Source organism: Vombatus ursinus, unplaced genomic scaffold (assembly GCF_900497805.2).
Source record: "Vombatus ursinus unplaced genomic scaffold, bare-nosed wombat genome assembly UNPS02014789.1, whole genome shotgun sequence".
Lineage (NCBI taxonomy): Eukaryota > Metazoa > Chordata > Mammalia > Diprotodontia > Vombatidae > Vombatus > Vombatus ursinus.
In genome coordinates, this window is record NW_020954567.1 from 4,289,629 (window position 1) to 4,308,137 (window position 18,509).

The 18,509-nt window shown below is 40.4% G+C and overlaps 1 protein-coding gene across 1 annotated transcript in view; it reads right to left on the reverse strand.

Annotated features, from left to right (window-relative positions):
• The window catches only part of RXRG (retinoid X receptor gamma), a 90,479-nt gene extending 72,553 nt beyond the window's left edge, over positions 1 to 17,926 (reverse strand). Inside the window, exon 1 of the mRNA XM_027868519.1 lies at positions 17,572 to 17,926. Within this exon, the coding sequence (XP_027724320.1) occupies positions 17,572 to 17,620 (49 nt within the window). The 5' untranslated portion in view covers positions 17,621 to 17,926. The remainder of the gene's footprint in view (positions 1 to 17,571) is intronic.
• Positions 17,927 to 18,509: the final 583 nt, after the last annotated feature.

Genomic DNA, 18,509 nt, shown 5'->3' on the forward strand with positions numbered 1-18,509 from the left:
AACCAGAGGGCAGAGAGCATGGTGCAGAGCATTTGGGTAAGGCTCCGTAGAGGGAGGAACAAAAGCAATTTTGTTATTGGACTGTTGCACAGACCACCTAGACAAAAAAGAAAAAATAGATGAGGGGTTTATGAAATAGTTCATGAACTTGGCACAGAGAGATGATAGAGGAGTAATGGGAGAGTTCAATTATGAAGACATCTGATGGATGGTTTTCTCTGCCAAAAGCAGAGGAGTTAATAATTTCTCGATTTGCCTTTATGATAATTTCATCCTTCAAAAGGTAGAGGAACTAATAAGGGGAAATAATGTACTAGACCTCATTTTTCTTTAACATGAAGGAACCAATTGCAAAGTGGAAAGGATGGGATCCCCAAATAGGGGATAAGTGACCACTTCTTCATGGGGTCTATAATAGAGAAGAGGAAATTGGGTATAGTCTAACATGCACCATAGATTTAGGGAAAGTAGATTTCAAAGAGGAAGGAGAGGTAGGTTACCATGGACTAACATTCTAGAGAAAAAGCTAGCTCAGGGCAGGGGTCGGGGGAGGGGGGAGACTCAAGAATGAATTTCTCTAGATACAAAAAGAAAAAAATATTCCCTAGATGGGGAAAATGGTAGTTTTCCGAAGACACTAATGGGGATGCTTGCACAAATGTTTAAGGAAACAAGATATAAAGAAATATAAAAGCTAGGTATAATTAAGTATTATTCTGACCAAACTTCAAATGTTATTAAGTCACCACTTAATCTAATCCTGGTTTTTATCTCCCAGGCTAAGTAGAAAGTAGACTTCAATTTAGCCTAAGCCCTTTTCTTAGATTCAATGATACGGAGTTCATATGCTCCTGGGACTGTGATTCTGACACTCACTTTAGTATGAGCATTTCAAGAGGAACAGCTTCCCTTGACTCTTATCCTCACATCGGTAAGACCATCTACAGGAGAATGTATGTCATTCTATCTCCTCCTTCTTTGGTTTTAGTTGGTGCGCCACCAAGTTATAACTAGACATACAGATGCACATGCTCCCAATCACCCAGAAAATTTGAGAGGTTGCCTTCTGGTTTCTAGCTCCTAGAAGAATGTAAAGTTCCCTGGCAACTGGAATTAGCTGGATCTAGGGCTATATATTAAGGTAAGCAAAGTAACTGAAGAAGTAAAATTTCCTACCCTTCAGGGGCTGTGGACAGTGATTAATTTATCTGAGTTTTTGGAGGTCATACAGAGAGAAACTCAGTAGAACTGAACAGTTGATGAATTTTTATTATATTTTTGAGTACTTTAAAATACAATTGTCTATCAGCCATGATATAAAAATTACTGAAATATGGTTTTGTTAATTGATTTATATTTATATGCATATATGTATTCTATCAACACAAATAATTTACTTGATTTATGTGGTCTATGCATCAAATGTCTTATTAATCTTTTCATGAATGTATTACTTGTGTTCCTGGGAGCCTTGAACAACATACTGTTGCCTACATACAGATAAGGGCATGGGCTATACAGGTTGGTACTTGGAATGATAGAATACTTACTAAGGTAAAAAAGTTGCCTAGCAACCACATCCTTACCCAATGAAAGTAAAATGTCAAACATCCAAACTCTCTGACTGGCCAAACAAGTGGGCAAACAGGCTGGGTTTTTCACTCTTTCATTGCTGTTGCCATTGAAGAAAAAGGAAAGACTTCCCTAGGAACAAACTGCCTCGGGATGAAGTAGAAGCTTGTAGTGAAACTGTTAAAAGAAGATTGGTTAATCAGCAACCTGTGGGGAGGGGTGATGTAGGGGATAAAGCACTAGGCCTGCAGTTCAAATCCTGTGATTTCCTGTATACTATCTGTTGAACTCTCTGACCCTCTCATCTGTTAAAGAGAGGGTAGTAATGTCTGTTGTATCTATATAATAGGATTGTTGCTATAATCGAATGATACAACATATGCAAAAGTACTTTGTGTATTGTTGCTGTTCAGTTATTTCAGTCACGTCCAACTCTTTGTGGCTCCATTTGGTATTTCCTTGGCAAAAATACTTGAGCAGTTTGTCATTTCCTTCTCCAGCCTGTTTTACAGATGAAGAAACTGAGGCAAAGCAGGGTTAAGTGACTTGCTCTGGGTCACACAGCTAGCAAGTGTCTGAGGATGGATTTTAACTTAGGTCTGGTGCTCTATTCACTGCACCATTTAGCTGCCCCCCACTTTGTATATTGCAAAGTGACAAGCAAATATAAGGTTGAGAATAATAATTTAAAAAAACAACAACAACAGTGGGGGTCTGCTTTCAACAAACTGATCCCATTTGAATTACAAGATAGGATTTTTTTCTTATTACAGGAGTTTCATGTCCTTGGTCTACTTAGCAGAGAACAAATTTTCAAAGCTTTTATTTTCTCCAGTGGAAGAAGTTTGCACATTTGCTTTAGATTACATTTATATATAATTTATATGTGTACATGATATAGACATATACACTTATATAAATGTGTTTATAGAAATCAATTAATATCTGTATGACTATCCCTGCAGATATGATTATCCCTACTTTGTGACTATCTAAGACAGAACCATGCAGGTTGAACATGTCCAATAAATTTCTACTAATCAATTGATGGATTGCCTGATATCAAGGACCAAGGTTCTCAAGTAGAGTGACCATTTATCCTCAGATGTCTGGTTTGATCCTGATTGGGATAAATTTTGTCTTTCCATATATATTCTGAGAGTCAGCCTAGAACCATTTGGTTGTCAACTGGTTGGATGGCAACCATCCCAGCTGGCTGTCTTTCCTTCTTTTACTATATAAATGTCTTCTGATCTCAAATTATAAAATTGGAGTTTGGCTGGTAGACACACCATGTAGTACTATTATAGAGTAGGACATAGTCATTAAATATTTAAGTAATTCAAGGAAGCATGGAGACTACTTATAAAGATCAATTCAATTTAATGAGCTTTTTTTTAGCAACTATCTTGCTCTGTAAAATGGGTTCAAGGCCCTATGTGAGGTACTGGAGATACAAAGATTACTAAGAAAAATCCATAGTCCCATACCCTCCAGGAGCTCACAATAGAGTAAGGGAGATGTCATATACACAAATACCTATAATAAATGAGTAATATAAATGCACATGAGGGGTACAAACAGAATAATATTAAAGACTGAAGGAAGGAGAAAACATTTCAAACTAGAGGATCCAGGAAACGTTCTTGGAAAAGGTGGCAACTGAGTCGAGCCTTGAAGGAAGGGAAGGAAATATTTTTTAGCCTGGGAGAACCTTCCTCAGTTTACCAAGATTTCTACATTTATACACTTAAATACTTATCAATTGAGAAGTAACATGGTGTAAAGGATAGTGAGCTGGCTTCACGTTCAAGAAAATGTGGGTTCAAGTTTTACTTCTGACAATTACCTGTGACACTGGATAAAACTCTTAGTTGCGGAGCAAATCTCAAGCCACGATGCTTAAGAGAGTTTCCCACCCCAATGAAATCATATTTCTTGTCCTCTTCCCTCTCTAAAAAAAGAAATGCTTATCAACTTAGATAAAAAGAAGGAGCCAGGACAAGAGATCACACCACTGATTGAACAAAGGCTAAAATCTAAAAAGTCAAAATATTAAGACATAGCTTGAGGATTTCTTTAACATGTCTGTCATCTATGGGTGGGTTCCCTTGAACATATATAGAATCAATAAAGCTAAGTGCATAGTTTATTATCAGTAACTGGGTAATAATTGTTTGAATTTCTATAATTTCCAGGTTCAATATCCCATTTGATCCTACATGACTGTACTCAAGAGTTGAAACCATGTTGTTCATTTTTTATTGTGAGTTCCATGAAGGCAAGGACCAAGCACTTGTTGAATTGAATTCTCTCCTCAAAATGGGTATATAAGGAATCATTACTCTGAAGCCACAACCTCCACAGCTTCCAACCAAACTTTTTTTATGAGCTATTGGTCAAGCAGTGTGCCAAGAGGATTCGGTAGCTGTCACTGTGCTGTACTAACTATGGCCTTCTTTAAGCATTACACATTTACAAGTAGTGTGATCAATGAACAGAGGAGCCACTTTGCCAGTGGATAGAGGCTGGGGGAAGGGAAAGAGAAATGATTCACTCTCTATTTCTCTCCCCCACAGTGGAAACCTATAATGATGGCAGTGATAAGACAAGGAGAAGGGATGACACTCTGGCATCCATCACTATTAGCTTGTTCAAAAGTTCAAGAAGTTGTAATTTCACTGTTTGATCATACTCTACCCATCAATGTCAATGGCATGTCCTAGTTAAAGTTTTCATGAGTTCCATTGGCCAAAAAATAAAATAAAATAAAATAAAATAAAATAAAATAAAATAAAATAAAATGTACATAAATTATCTATCCACATGTGTGTATGTGTATACATACATGTGTGTGTGTGTGTGTGTGTGTGTGTGTGTGTGTGTGTGTATCCTCTTCAGGCAGTTTCCTATATCACAGTCCTTATTGAAAAGCTTACATTATTCAATAGATAAGAATTATTTGTAATTAGCACATAGTTGTTTTTAATACAAATGATATTTCTACTACAAAATCTTAGGTATAGTAGGGAGCCAATACATTTTCAATTCAACAAATAATTATTAAGCACTTGTTAGGTACTGGAGTTTCAAAGACAAAAATGAGAATTCCATGAATTCCTGTCTTCAAGGAAATTACATTCTACTGGGAGGAAACAACATGTACACTATATACAAATTAAGGCAACTAGGTGGCTGAACTAGATGGAACATTGGATTGTAGTTATGAAGGCCTGATTTCAAATGCTGCCTCTGACACTTACTAGCTGTACAACCCTGAGAAAATCACTTAATCATTTCCTGCCTCAGTTTCCTCGACTGCAAAATTGAATGACATTGAATAAAATTGAATGATAGTGCTTACCTCACAGAGCTGTTGTAAAAATCAAATGAGATACTATTTGGAAAGAGCTTAGTACAATGTGGGGCACATCGTAAGCACCAATGAATGCTTGTTTCCTTCCTTCTTTCTTTGTTTCCTTCCTTCCCTCTTACCTTCCTTCTCTTCCTTCCTTTCTTCCCTCCTTCCTTCTTACCCTTGCTTTCTTCCTTCTTCTTCTCCCTTCCTTCCCTCCTTCCCTTCCTTCCTTCCTTCTTCCTCTTCCTTCCTTCCTTCCTTCCTTCCTTTCTGGTAAGTTAAGTACTAATAACTGGGGGAATCAAGAAAAGCCTCTTGTAGGAGTAAACACTTAAGTTGTGCCTTAAAGGGAGTTAGAGTTCCTGAGAGACAGATGTGGGCAAACAGAGCATTCTGGGCAATAGGGATGGCATGGAATGGAATGGAAATGGACCGCCATGTATGAGGAAGAGCAAGTAGACTAGCATCCATAGTGAGTCTGCCTTTTTTTGAACATAAGCTCTATAAAAGGAAAGAAAGGTGGCCTATCCATTTGCTTAATAAATCTCACCAAGGACATAGGATCCTCTTACATAAAGGCATTCTTCACTTCAAGAGAAACCCATGTTTTAAAAATGATTTATTAAGTCAGAGGTACCTATGCTGTTTGTGAAGAGGAGTCTGAGATCAGCAGCATGGGGCAGGAGGAGGAGAAACAGCTGGGAGTAAGCAATGACAGTAAAATCTTTGAGTGGGAACAAGGACCAAAAGCCATCTCTGCTCCTGTTCCTGCTGAGAGTCCTGGCAAACATCAGAGACAGGGATATGACAGCTAGAGGATAGTGACAGTGTCAGCTCCCTTGGCTGTCTGCCAGGAAAGGCTTTGAGATCAAAGGGGACTTCCTGGTTATTTAAATTGAAAATAATTCTTCCTTTTGCATATTGACTCACTGTAGGGATCCTTTAAATAATAAAGCTCTCTGATGAAGATTAGTGTGATCTAGAGGGAAAAGCCCTGACCTAGGAGTCAGGAGACCTGCTGCTAGCTAGCTAGTTGTATGAGCTTGGGCAAATCAGCTCAGCTCTCTGAGCCTTAGGTTGCTCATCTAGAAAATGAAAGATGAGGGAGCTGGACTACCTTTAAGGCCCCTTCTTAGATCCAATATTCTATGAGTCAGCTATTTGACAGGAACATAGAAACGTAAAACCGAAGTGTTAGGAGTTGCTGCCAACTGAAACTCAACTTAAAAGAAAAATAAAGTGTCTATAAAATTAACCTTTAATAGAAAGGAAAATATGGTTCAATTAACAGAAAAACCATTCAGGAACATTTCTGTTAGAGGAAGGAAGGACATAAGCATTTATTAAAGGCCTACTATGTTCCAGACACTATGTGAAGCATTTTACAAATATTATTTGTTCCTTACAACAACCCTGAGATGTAGGTGCTGTTATTATTCCCATTTTACAATCAAAGAAAATGAGGCAAATGGAGATTAAGTGACTTGCCTAAGTCACACAGCTAACAAGTAACCATGGCCAGACTTGAACTCAGGTCTTTATGACTCCAGGCCCAGCACTTTATTCACTGTACGACCGAGTTACCTATTCAAAATGGGATAAACTTGCAAATATGTGTTACTGTTTTTAATCTTTATGCTAAGGTTATCCCATCACCTCCTAATAAAATCATTTTATTTGTAGCCTAGAGGATAGGTTCCCAAAGTGGGTGATACGAAATTCTAGGGGGCACTGGGATGATGGGGGGGCAGTAGTAGCCTTGGGAGGGCATTGAATGAAAATAAGGGGGCAGTAGAAGCATAAGGAAAGAAAAGAAGAAAAGAAAATTTTGAAAAACTGTTCGTACGTATTTCATTTGTTGTATAACAAAGTTAAAGTCGTAATGATTACATTATTTTCCGAATAAACACACAAAATGCAAGTTATAACCAATCAGTGGTCAAGTCCACCAACAGGGCTTAACAAACAAGTGCTGGCAGATGAGCACATCATGCATTGTCAGGAAGTCCAGCATGCATTGGCAGGAATATGTTCCTGTAATGATTTGTTTACAATAAGATTCTATACGGTTACATGACGCAACAATGCATCATCAAAATTTCAATGCAGGAAAAAAATCCACAAATTTACAATAAATTATTAAATTTAAGATGCATCATTTTAAAAACATATATTTTATATATTTTTTAAATGATGCACATTTTTAAAACAACATTAAAGGTTAAATGAAGTAGATTGGGGTGGGGCATTGAGTAATTTTTTTAAAGGGGCAGTAGGCTGAATAAGTTTGGGAACCTCTGTCCTAGATTTACCACTAAGCAAAAAATAAAATGTACATGAATATGCCTCAAAAGGCATCAAATGCTCAAACCATAGTTTGTTTAATTTTGTTTCATTGTAAAGACGCACATTGGATGTGAGCAGGCTACAGCATATAACCAAAGAGAAACTCCAAAGAAGAACAGAAATAAAGGATGTCATCAAATTTATATGACAGGAAGGGCTGGCCATGTGGCAAGAACAAGGGATAAATGTTGGAAACCAAGAGTACTCCAATAGCCCCCTTATCAGGAGAAATCAAAGAAGCCCTCTGGCATGTTGGGTAGATCTCCTATAGTGTACTTTTTGGATAACATGAACAAAAGTTCCATGGGATGAGCAGACATGAATGGTTGCAATCTGTACCAGTGGAGAGAACCCCTGAATTGTTAAGATCACAGATCCATTTAAGTATATTGAATTAATCCACTTGGTCACCTTACCAACTAGCTTTCTACGTCTATGAACTCTGATATTTTCTTCTTTTATGTGTTATTGAATATCTCCATGTACTTCCTCTAAGGATGAAGGAAAATCATCTCTGCTGGGCAGTCATATAGGCAGCTGTAGGCTGCCAATTAGTCAATAAATACTTATTGAGCACCTGCTGTGAATCAAGCACCATGCTAAGCACTAGGGATACAAAAAAAAAGGCAAAACATAGTCCCTGCCTTCAAGGAGCTCACAATCTAATGGGTGAGACAACAAGCAAATAAATATGTTGTGGTTGCTTGTTTATCACCCTTTATTCTCAAAGAGAACCAATGACATCAGGAGGGTGATGTCTTGACTTGCAAGTGAATTGGTTTTAAGTGAGGCAGGGCTGTGCAAAGTCATCAACCTCTCTCTCCTCCAGAGTCATGAGAGTCCAGTGACAAGACATAGGTCAGGTTGACTGGCAATGGCCCTGGACAGTGAGGGACCTTGGCCTTTTTAAGCTAAGGTCTTTCTGAGGTCTCAGTTTGTCTGAAGCAACACCCATTCAGCAATTAAAGGCTAGGTAAGATTTGAGACAAAAGATGGCATAGGTTGCTTTCCTAAAACAATCAATCTGGAAGAAGAAGACCCTCAAACAAGTTACATACAGGATAAAAGGGAAGAGGGATAGACACAGAATTAAGAGGGGTTGGGAAAGGCTTCCTATCTAAAATGGGATTTTAGAAGGGACTTAAAGGAAGCCAACAAAGCCTATAGGTAGAGCTGAGAGGTGAGAGCATTCCAAGCGTAGGAGAAAATGATGGAGCTGAAAGATAGAGTGTTTTATTCATGGAACAGCCAGGAAGTCAGTGTCACTGAAGTATATATCAGGGAAGAAGCTTTAAGAAGACTTGTTTAGGAGAGGGCTAGGTTATGAAGGGTTTTAAATGTCCAAGAGGGCATTTTGAATTTTCTCCTGGAGGTGATAGGGAACCATGGGAGTTGACTGAGTTGTGGGGTGGGAGGTGGGGAGGTGTCACAGTCAGACCTATGTGTTAGGAAAATCACTTTAGTGACTGAATTCAGGATTAATTGAAGCAGGAAGACACTTGAGGCAGGCAGACCCACCAGCAAGCTACTGCAATAGTCCAGCTATATGGCCATAAGAACCTTCCCTGGGCTTGTATATCATAAGGAGAGAAGGGGCTGCATTCGAGGTTGGTGAAATTGACAAGATTTGACCACAGATGGAATATGGGGGGAATGGGGATAGGGGTTAGAGATAGTGAGGAGTGAAGGATGATCCTTAGATTGCAAGCCAGAAGGAGTAGGAAGATGGCATCACCCTTCACAGCAAGAGGGAAGTAGGGGTGAGGAAGGTTTAGGGGAAAGATAATGAATTCTGTTTTGGACATACTGAGTTTAAGATGTCTATAGGACATCTAATTTAAGAATTCTAAAAGGCAGTGGAGATAGATTTGAGAACAACATAGAGATGGTATTTAAATCCATGGGAGTTGATGAGATTCCTCGAGGGCTATAGAGGGAGAAGAGAAGAGGGCTCAGGACAGAACCTTGGGAGATACCTATAGTTAGAAGGCATGATCTGGATGAGAACCCAGAAAAGGAAACAAAGAGGGGCTGGTCAGATAGGTAGGAAGAGAATCAGGAGAGAGTGGTGACCTTAAAACCTCAAAAAAAAAGAGAGTATGAAGGAGGAAAGGGTGATCAACAGGCTGCATGTGGAAAAGGCAGAATGGTCCAATGCAAAGAGTATTGGATTTGGTATCAGGGGATCTAGATTAAAACCCTTGCTCTATAACCAGCTACTTGTCTGATCTTAGGCAAGTTGTTTAATTTCTCAGCCTCAGTTACCCCATGTGTAAAATGAGGAGTTATACTAGATAACCTCAGAGCTTCCTCTGAAACTGTGGTCCTCTGAAGGTCTCATTGTCGTCTCTCCTATTTTGGTGCTATATCTTGTCTCTGGAATAGCAGGCACTATGACTAACCCCATGACTATGACTAATACAGGTAATTGTGAACATCCTACATTCACCCACCATGTTAGGCACTGTTATGTTAACCATCTGTCCTAGTCATATACATCAACTCACCATCTCTGTGACTTCCTAGATCAAAACTCAGTTCTAAAGCTACCACTCCTTTATGTGTGTTGATTTCCTTAGAAAATTACAAACTCCTTGAATTCAGGAATTGTCTCTCTTTTTATATTTGCATTCCCAGAACTTAGTTCAGTGACTGGCACTTAATATTGCCTTAAGATTCATTCATTCATTCATTCATTCTCCAGATCTACCTACACTGCCTACTGCAAACTCTGCTCACCACCACACATAGGCCAGTATGATCAATGATACATCATTATATCTGTTCCTTCTACTCAATTTCTCTAAACATCCTGACTAGTTTCAGTCTTGGGGGTGAAGATTGGCCTCCAAATCTATGCAGCTGTTTCTGGCATACCTGGCATGATTAGAACACCCCCAGAGAATTTCTCATCCATGCTACAAATTCCCACCTGAGCTTCTCCCCCTTTCTCTTCCTTCTTTTCCTTCTCCCCCTTCTCTTTCTCCTCTTCCTCTTCCTCCACAGATTATCTCTGCTATAATGACATATCAGTGGGCTGAACCAAGGTCTGGGATGTAGGCCATAAATTCTTCTAATCTGGGTCAGGCCATTATAGACCAGGTAGTCTTCAGAAAGAATTATATAAATACTATGCATATGTGCATATACATATATACACACGTACATGTAACATAGGTATATGTACAGGCAGACATGTGTTTGTGTGGATGGTTATACATGTAAACACATATGTATGCGTGTAAATATGTGTGTATACACATATATTGCACATGTGCGTGTATAGTTGTCCTCTGTTCTCTAAGAAAACCAAAATGGCATCACTGTGTTGGAGTCAAGGTACAACATGTCTGACTGTGCCTGATCAGATCAATACAAGCTTAGAAGGCTCTACCACTGGTCAGGCACAAATAATCCATGAGATCATTTGAAGTGGAGATGTCTCTAAATTTGTGCATCTCATGTTTCTTTTGAGCTACTGCAGCTCTGCTTTGCTCATAGAGCACAGTGCCTTCTTTGATGTGGGCCTGCCGCCTGGGTCATCCTGTGTCAGCGTCTCCCACATCTCACAATCAATTGCAAAGTTCTTCAGAGAGACCTGGAGAGTGTACTTGTATTGCTTCTTCTGACCACCATGTGAGCTCTTGCCTTGTGTGAGTTCTCTGTAAAACAGTTTTTTAAGCAAACATACGTTTGGCATTTGAACGATGTTGCCAGCCTATCAGAGTTGCACTCTCTGCAGTAGAATTTCCATGCTTGGCAATTTGGCTCAAGAAAGGACCTCAGGATCTAATACCTTATCTTATCTTACCAGATGATCTTCAGAATCTTCCTAAGACAATTCAAATTGAAACGATTCAGTTTCCGGCATGGCACTGGCATACTATCCAGGTTTCACAGGTATACAACAATGAGGTCAGCACAATAGCTCTGTAGACCTTCAGTTTGATAATCAGTCTAAAACATCTTTTCTCCCACAGTTTCCATTGGAGCCTCCCAAACACTGAGCTAGCTCTGGCAATGCATGTGTCAGCCTCATCATCTATGTGGACATCCCTAGAAAGTATACTGCTAAGGTAAATGAACTTATCCACCGTATTCAAGACTTCTCCATTTGCTGTAACTGATAGTTCCACGTATGGATGGTGTAGTACTGCCTGGCGTGTGCGCATGTGTGTGTGTGTGTGTGTGTGTGTGTGTGTGTGTGTGTGACTTCTTCTCATTTTGCCTTGTTTTTATCAACTTTAAAATTGTGGGAAAGCAGCACAAACTTCCTTCCAGAATCACTGGAAAAAAAAGAGTCCCCTAAATCTGAAGATGATAACCCTTACAAAATCTGTAGGGCAGATTCCCCAAGTGACTGCCCAATGCAATGGAAAAGGCAGCATTGATTTGCATAAAGAGAATCTGGGTTTGAATACCATTTCTGCTGTTTGCTATATGTGAGTCCTTAGACATGTCACTTAACCTCTCTAGGCCTTGGTTTCCTCATTTGTTTAAAAAAAAAAGCCAGTTAGACTAAATGATCTCTGAAGTCCCTTTTATCTCTGAATTTCTGAGCCTGGGATTTCAAGATCCCTTCAGCACGATTCCTTCCCTTAGTTATTGTTTGATCATCCACCTCCTATAGAAATTGAAAATGTTATAAAACATAGATTACACTGTGCATATTCCTTAATCAAACTTTATAAAGTGACTCTTTTATGTAAACTGCAATCCTGCAATCATGCTCGATTCCCAATCTGCCACCTACACATAAAAGCCTCTCTGGCTCAATCCTTCTTGGAGGAGGAGGGGAGACTTCTTCATTGAATCAGGGTGAGCAAAGTGAGAACCTCATAGATCATAAGGCCCATGAATTAACTTCCTCTTTCCAACATAGCCTTCTTTTAACCTCTCTCAGACTCAGTTTCCCATCTCTGTGCCTTTGCACATATATACACATACACACATGTACATCACGTGGGACAGGTCACGGCCCCCTGTCTAGAATGCACTCCCTCTTCATCTGAACCTCCTAGAATCTCTAGTTTCCTTCAAAGCTCAGTTCGAACAGCAGTTTCTTACAAGAGGCCTTTTTCCTGCCGGTGTAGTACTGTCAACAAATAAATTACATCTCTTTTGTACATCTTTATTTACATGTGCACATGCTGTCTTCCCTTATAGAATGCAAACACCTTCGTGGGCATGGACCATTTCATTTTTGACTTTGTATAGTCAAGCTTAGCACAAGGCCTTAGCACAGGATTAATAAACGCTTGTAGATTGATCTATCAAATGTGAATGACAAAACCTCCAGCATGTACAGCATAGATTTGTTTCAAGGCTCCGATGATATAATGTATGTAAAATGCTTTGCCAACCTAAAGTGCATATAGATATCAATTATTGCAACTATTATTATTGGTCAAAAAGTTTCAGAGAAAGTGGCAGCTTCTTGCTAGAAGCAGTTTCCTCATTTGCAAGTGTCAGTAAAAAAATAAAAAAAAGTGTCAGGTTCATTCCCTATCTCTAACCACTCTTGTATTATGATTGATGTTATTATTATTGTCTGTGCGTCCAAGCGACCTGGGCATGGTTCTCTCTCTATGAAGAGGCTGTGCCTTCACATTCACACAGTCTGATTATTTTGACTGATTGTGTGTTGGAATGATTGGCATTATACCTGGCAAGTCAGGTATAAGGTAAGTGGATTTACTAAAGGACTAGGCTACATTGTGTGGCCCTCTCAGGGTTCCTGGGTGCTAAAACAAGTGAAGATAATAAAGGTTTCCTCCTGTTTCCTGGAATATGCCTGTAATCACTTTCAGGAGCCTCAGAGGAAGCCTCCCCTTCCCCTTAATCTCCTCACCACCCTGGGTATTATGCAATTGCTTAAGGGGATAATAGGGATTTTTCTTTATCATTCTCTCAGAGACAGGATCTGGGACTGGAGGCAGAGACTGTCTCATCCTGGGACAATAATTCTTCATCTAAGCAGCTGCCAAGTTCAGAGGATGGTCAGGAGACAGGGAGATAGGTTTCCTGTTGCCTCTAACACTCGCTAAGGTGGAATGATGTGAGCCTAGAACAGCTCAGATTCTCTCTACCTGAGGCAACCAAACTGAGTGTTTTAACTAATAGGTCAGTGCTTACTTCGATCTAATGACTTATTATTTTTTTTCACCACTTAATTGACTGGTAGTTTTGGACAATTGCAAACCTGATCCCATTTACAAATCCCAAACGTTATTTCCAGAGTGCTGATGATTCCCTAGAGAACCTGCAATGAGTCATAGTAGTCTGAAGTGCCTGGATTTGCCAATCTATAAAATAGGGGGTAATAAATCACAGCTCATTTCATATGTGCAGAGCAGAGCAATTTGTTAACAAGAGGTCGAGGCTATGGAGAAACTCTAATCTAGTCCTGGCATTTCTGTCATGCATCCCTCGGTGTTTTCCCCAAGCCCTGGACCAGAGCACATCACTCTGATGCTAAGCACCTGTGTCTGAAATACTGAAATACCGTGTTTTGACCCAAATTTCCAGTTTTGTGTAAATACAACTGTAGAGAATCAACAGAACTAATCCTAAACCTCATTGTTCTCTCCTGAGTCTGAGAGGAAAATATTTAAACAACTTAGATAACTGTCTCCCTGGCCTTCTTCTCCCCTCCACCCCCATTACATCCATGCCCTTCTCTCCTTCCCCATCCACATTTTGGAATGTTGTCATCCATGTGTCAATTTGTACTTTTTACCAACTGAAACCTAATCCCACCAAACACTGGGTGATCTCCCAATCACCAAGTAAACCCCATGTGTATAGAAACTTTGTTTTTATTATCTTAATAGCAGCTACGTTTGTTCTTCAGAAAATGATACTGGTTTCATGTTTGTAAATTCATATTTCTAATTAATTTACATTTAATTATTTGAAAAGATTTGACATAGTGAAAAGATCATTGATTCTGTGGTCAGAAGACCTTAGTTCAATCTGTGATTAGATACCACCTTTGTAACTTTGGACAAGTCATTTCTCCTGTCTGGGTGTGTTTCCTCATTTTTCAAATGAGAGAGTTGAGTTAAATGACCTGCAAAGTCCTGCTCTGTACGAAGAATCATAGACTGATACCTATGATTCTATGTATAAACTTGATCGAGACCTACAAATTTACAGGTCTGAGGAAGTCCCAGTGTGGATACTCTCTCCATCAAACCAACAATCACAAAGTTGCCTGAGGCACTGAGAGGTTAAGTAACTTTCTCATGATCAAATAACTAGCATGTGACAGCCACTGGAGTTGAACACAGGTCTTCCTTACTCCCATTTACATAATATTACTCTCTGAAAAACAAAATCTTGATGATTTCAAGTTTATATAATAGTTACATAGCCCTGATGATTTAAGTTCTTTCTTGGGAGGGCTCTGCCACTAACTAGATTTGTGACCTTGGAGAAGTCATTCACTTCTATTTCCTCATTTAAAAATGAGATGATCTATCTTTAAGATAAAAGGAATCTCTAAAAATTCAGAATCTAAGAGAAAGAGCTCCTTAAATTCAATTTGATTCACTTCAACAAACACTTATTAGGCACCTATTATGTGCAAAACACTGTGCTGGACATCTGAATTGAGGTCCATATATTATGTCACAGCTTAAGCTTTATTCAGGTTCCCCTCATTTCTCTTTACCTTAATTTGTTGTCCCCTCCCGTTCACCTCACACACACCCCTCCCTAGCTTTTCACCAAGCTGTTGACAAATTAACAAAAAAAATAATTTTTTTGCCTCAAGAGTATTGTTAGTGTTAATGACTTACTATAAGGAAAGAACTTGGAAGGTCCTGGAAAAGAATGGCTCCACATAAATACATTCCTTAGTCAATTGTACTTAGAGAGAAAGAAAGCAGCTATTTACAATTCTGTGTCCATGACATATGCCCTGACCCTGGGGTTCTGAAGTCTTTTCACACCCAGGATCTTACTGAGGACTGGAGACAGATTCTGACTTGCTGTGTGAAGCTTCACCAGCCACCACTTAACCTCAGTCCAAACCATCCTTCATTCTTGTGCTACAGTCCTATGCTGGTCTCATCTATTGCCCATGGACCTGATCCCTTTCTGGACTGGGTGCAGATCTACTCTTTGGTATCCTAAAACCTGGAAAAAATGTTCTGCTCACTAAAGATGGAAGACAAGAGGAACTGTCCACTAATCACCGGGAGTTTCTAGATTCAGATGACTCTGGATTAAATGGCGACCTGTCCAGTGAGGAAGTGAGAAGGGATTCTGCCTTCAAGACTTCAGAAAAATCTCTGCCTTGCTTGGCTCAGTCCTAATTCTCTCACCTGTAAAGTCTCACCCCTGTAAGTTCCCCCCTCATCACCCCTTAGTGCTAGTGCCTTCCTTTCCATTTTGTCCCATCTACATCCTATTGGTATATCTCTTTTCTTTGGCCTGTTGTCTCTCTGCCTTGTGCTGCCTACAAGTGACACATGGCGAAGGCTCCACTATGGCTACTACGGACTGCATGGAATTTCATGGAACCACGGCCACCAGCCTCAAGTAGTCATTTATTTGGTCTAAATGATTCTGCCAGAAACTCTGAGGGTCTTGCCCTCCCAGACTGAGTCTTTTGTGAAGGCAAACTAGGCCATCTTTTGCTTCAATTCTTACCCAGCCTTTAATTACTGGATGGGCATTTCCTCAGACAAACTGAAACCTGGAAAGACCTTAGCTTAAAAAGACCAGGGGCTCCGACTTCATCCAGGGCTATTGTCAGTCATCCTGACCTATGTCTTGCCACTGGAATCCCATGACTCTGGAGGATAGGGTGAAGCTGATGACTTTGCACAGCTCTACCTCACTTAAATCCAATTCACTGCAAGTCAATGCATCACCCTCCTGATGTCATTGATCCTCTCTGAGAATGAAGGATAAACAACAACAACAATCTGGTCTAAATACAGCCAGACAACCCATTTTCATGATTGTATCACTAAGAGGACTGTTTTCTAACTGAACCAACTACCCATTGTCCTTTTGTTGAAAAAGTCTTCCACAGAAACTTGAAGTTGAAAAAGACCTCTCATAATCCAATCTGCACCGGGAAAAAACAACTAATTCCCTCCATAACATACCAGACAAGTGGTCATCCTGCCTTTGCTTGAAGAGCTCAATTGAAGGAGAGCTTACTTCCTCCTGAGGCACCCCATTCCACTTTAGAACAGTTATAATGCTTGGAAGTTTTTCCAGACATCAGGCCTAAATCTGACTCTCTGAGGCTTGCCCTGCATGCTCCTAGGACTGCCTTATGGGGCCAGGATGAACAAGATCAATCTCTCTTCCATGTGCCAGCACTTCAAATGTCTGAGGACCTTTGTCACTGCCTCCCTACCCCCAACCTTCTCTTCTTCAGACTAGAACAAAAGCCCTTGGAATGCCTCCAACATGTGTAATATCATGTCCGTGTTGCTGCATCCTCAATAGGAAAACTTGGTCAGTCATGTTGATGGGACCTACCAAAAATAAGATTTTTACGTGCATGACCACACATACACACACACACACACACACACACACACTTGCATATGGAAATTATGGTAATGACAAATATAATGACATGGGGAGGGAGAGGGTATTTAAGATTTTTAGGATGTGAGAGGAAAGAAATAAAATACAATAACAAGTTATTTCTCTAGAACACCCAACACTTCAGTCTGATGCATAGAAAATGGTACTTTTCCAGAAAACAACCCTATCATTGTTACCAAGCCTTTCCATGGCAGTTAATATTTTCAAAGCCTTTGACAATAGCTTTTCTTCCTGATAAGTGGTATAGGAGGAGTGTAATCACACTTTTTTATTATTAACTATTCTACTTCCATGCACACTAGCTCCCACATAAATGTTCTTATTGTATCTCTAACTCATTGTCACACATATTGGCTCACATAAACACTCCTCTTCCACTCATCTTTTCTACACACACCACACAATCTCACCTATCTATACAATCTCTCTCTCTTTCTCTCTCTCTCTCTCCCTCTTCTGCTCTCCTCTCTCTCTCTCTTTCTCTCTCACTCACTCACTTACACACACACACACACACACACACACACACACACACCCCTTATACCTCAGCTTTCTTTCTGACACACCTGTGTACATTATACACTTGCTCTAACAATCCCAGTGAATTATTCCTTTCTGGAAGGATAAGGGGGTAAAAAGACACAGCGAATTCCTCCTTCCCCTTGTCTCTCATTCTTTCACACTAAGGTCCAGCCAGCCCGTCCAAGTGACATACTTACTGCCGAAGCCTGCAGGAAACTTCATGAAGTGGGAGTAATTTCCATACATGTTTACTCTTCAGTTCATCTTTCTCTCTCCTCTCTCTTTCTTTTCTCTTCTCAATAGTCCTGCCTCTCCCAGCTATTAGGCAAAGCCGGGACTCCTTCAACTTGGTGTGGGAAGAGCAGTCATCATCCCCTGGCAGCCACTAGGAGTACAGGGGCTGTCCGCTCGCTGAGATTAATTAGGAAGGAGCCTGTCTTTGGACGGGAGAGTCTTCAGAGTGTGTTCAGGCAGCTGTGGCGGCAGCAGCTGGTGTGTGGCAGTCAGAGCGCATGCTGCTGTTGCTGCCGCCTCTGCTGCTGCCGCCGCTACTGCTGCTGCTGCTGCTACTGCCCCTTAGCTTCAGCTCAGGGCTGGGCTTCTGTGCCCTCAAACTATTTGAGCTCCTTACATGTTCGCTGAGGACTCCGTCAGCGGCACAATCTATCAGCTGGGAAGCCAATCGATGTCTGACCGCATCGGCATAGGTCAGGAGTGAGGCGGGGGAGGGATCAGGCAATGGGAAGACTCTTTGGGTGCCTTTTCTTTCTGTGGCACCTTTCCCCCTTCAAAAAAAAATCAATGTGGTTTTATTAAAAAAGGCATTTTCTCTCACTCTAGCATTTCCCCATTCTATGCAGCTGGTATTTGACCTGTGACAGGAATTTGGGGAGAAGGGAGGGATGAGGCTCTTCCAAGAGCACACAATTAATAGAGCAAGAGACTGAGTCATAGGATCGGATCACGGAGCCAGGGCTGGAAGGGAGCGCAACTTCCTCATTTTACAAATGGGGAAATTGGGGCCCAGAGAGTTGAAGTGACTGTGCCAAGGTCACACAGGTGACAGAGGTAAGATCTGAAATGGCATTCTCTGACTCCAAAGCCAGTGTTCTTACCACTGTACCGCACTCCCTCC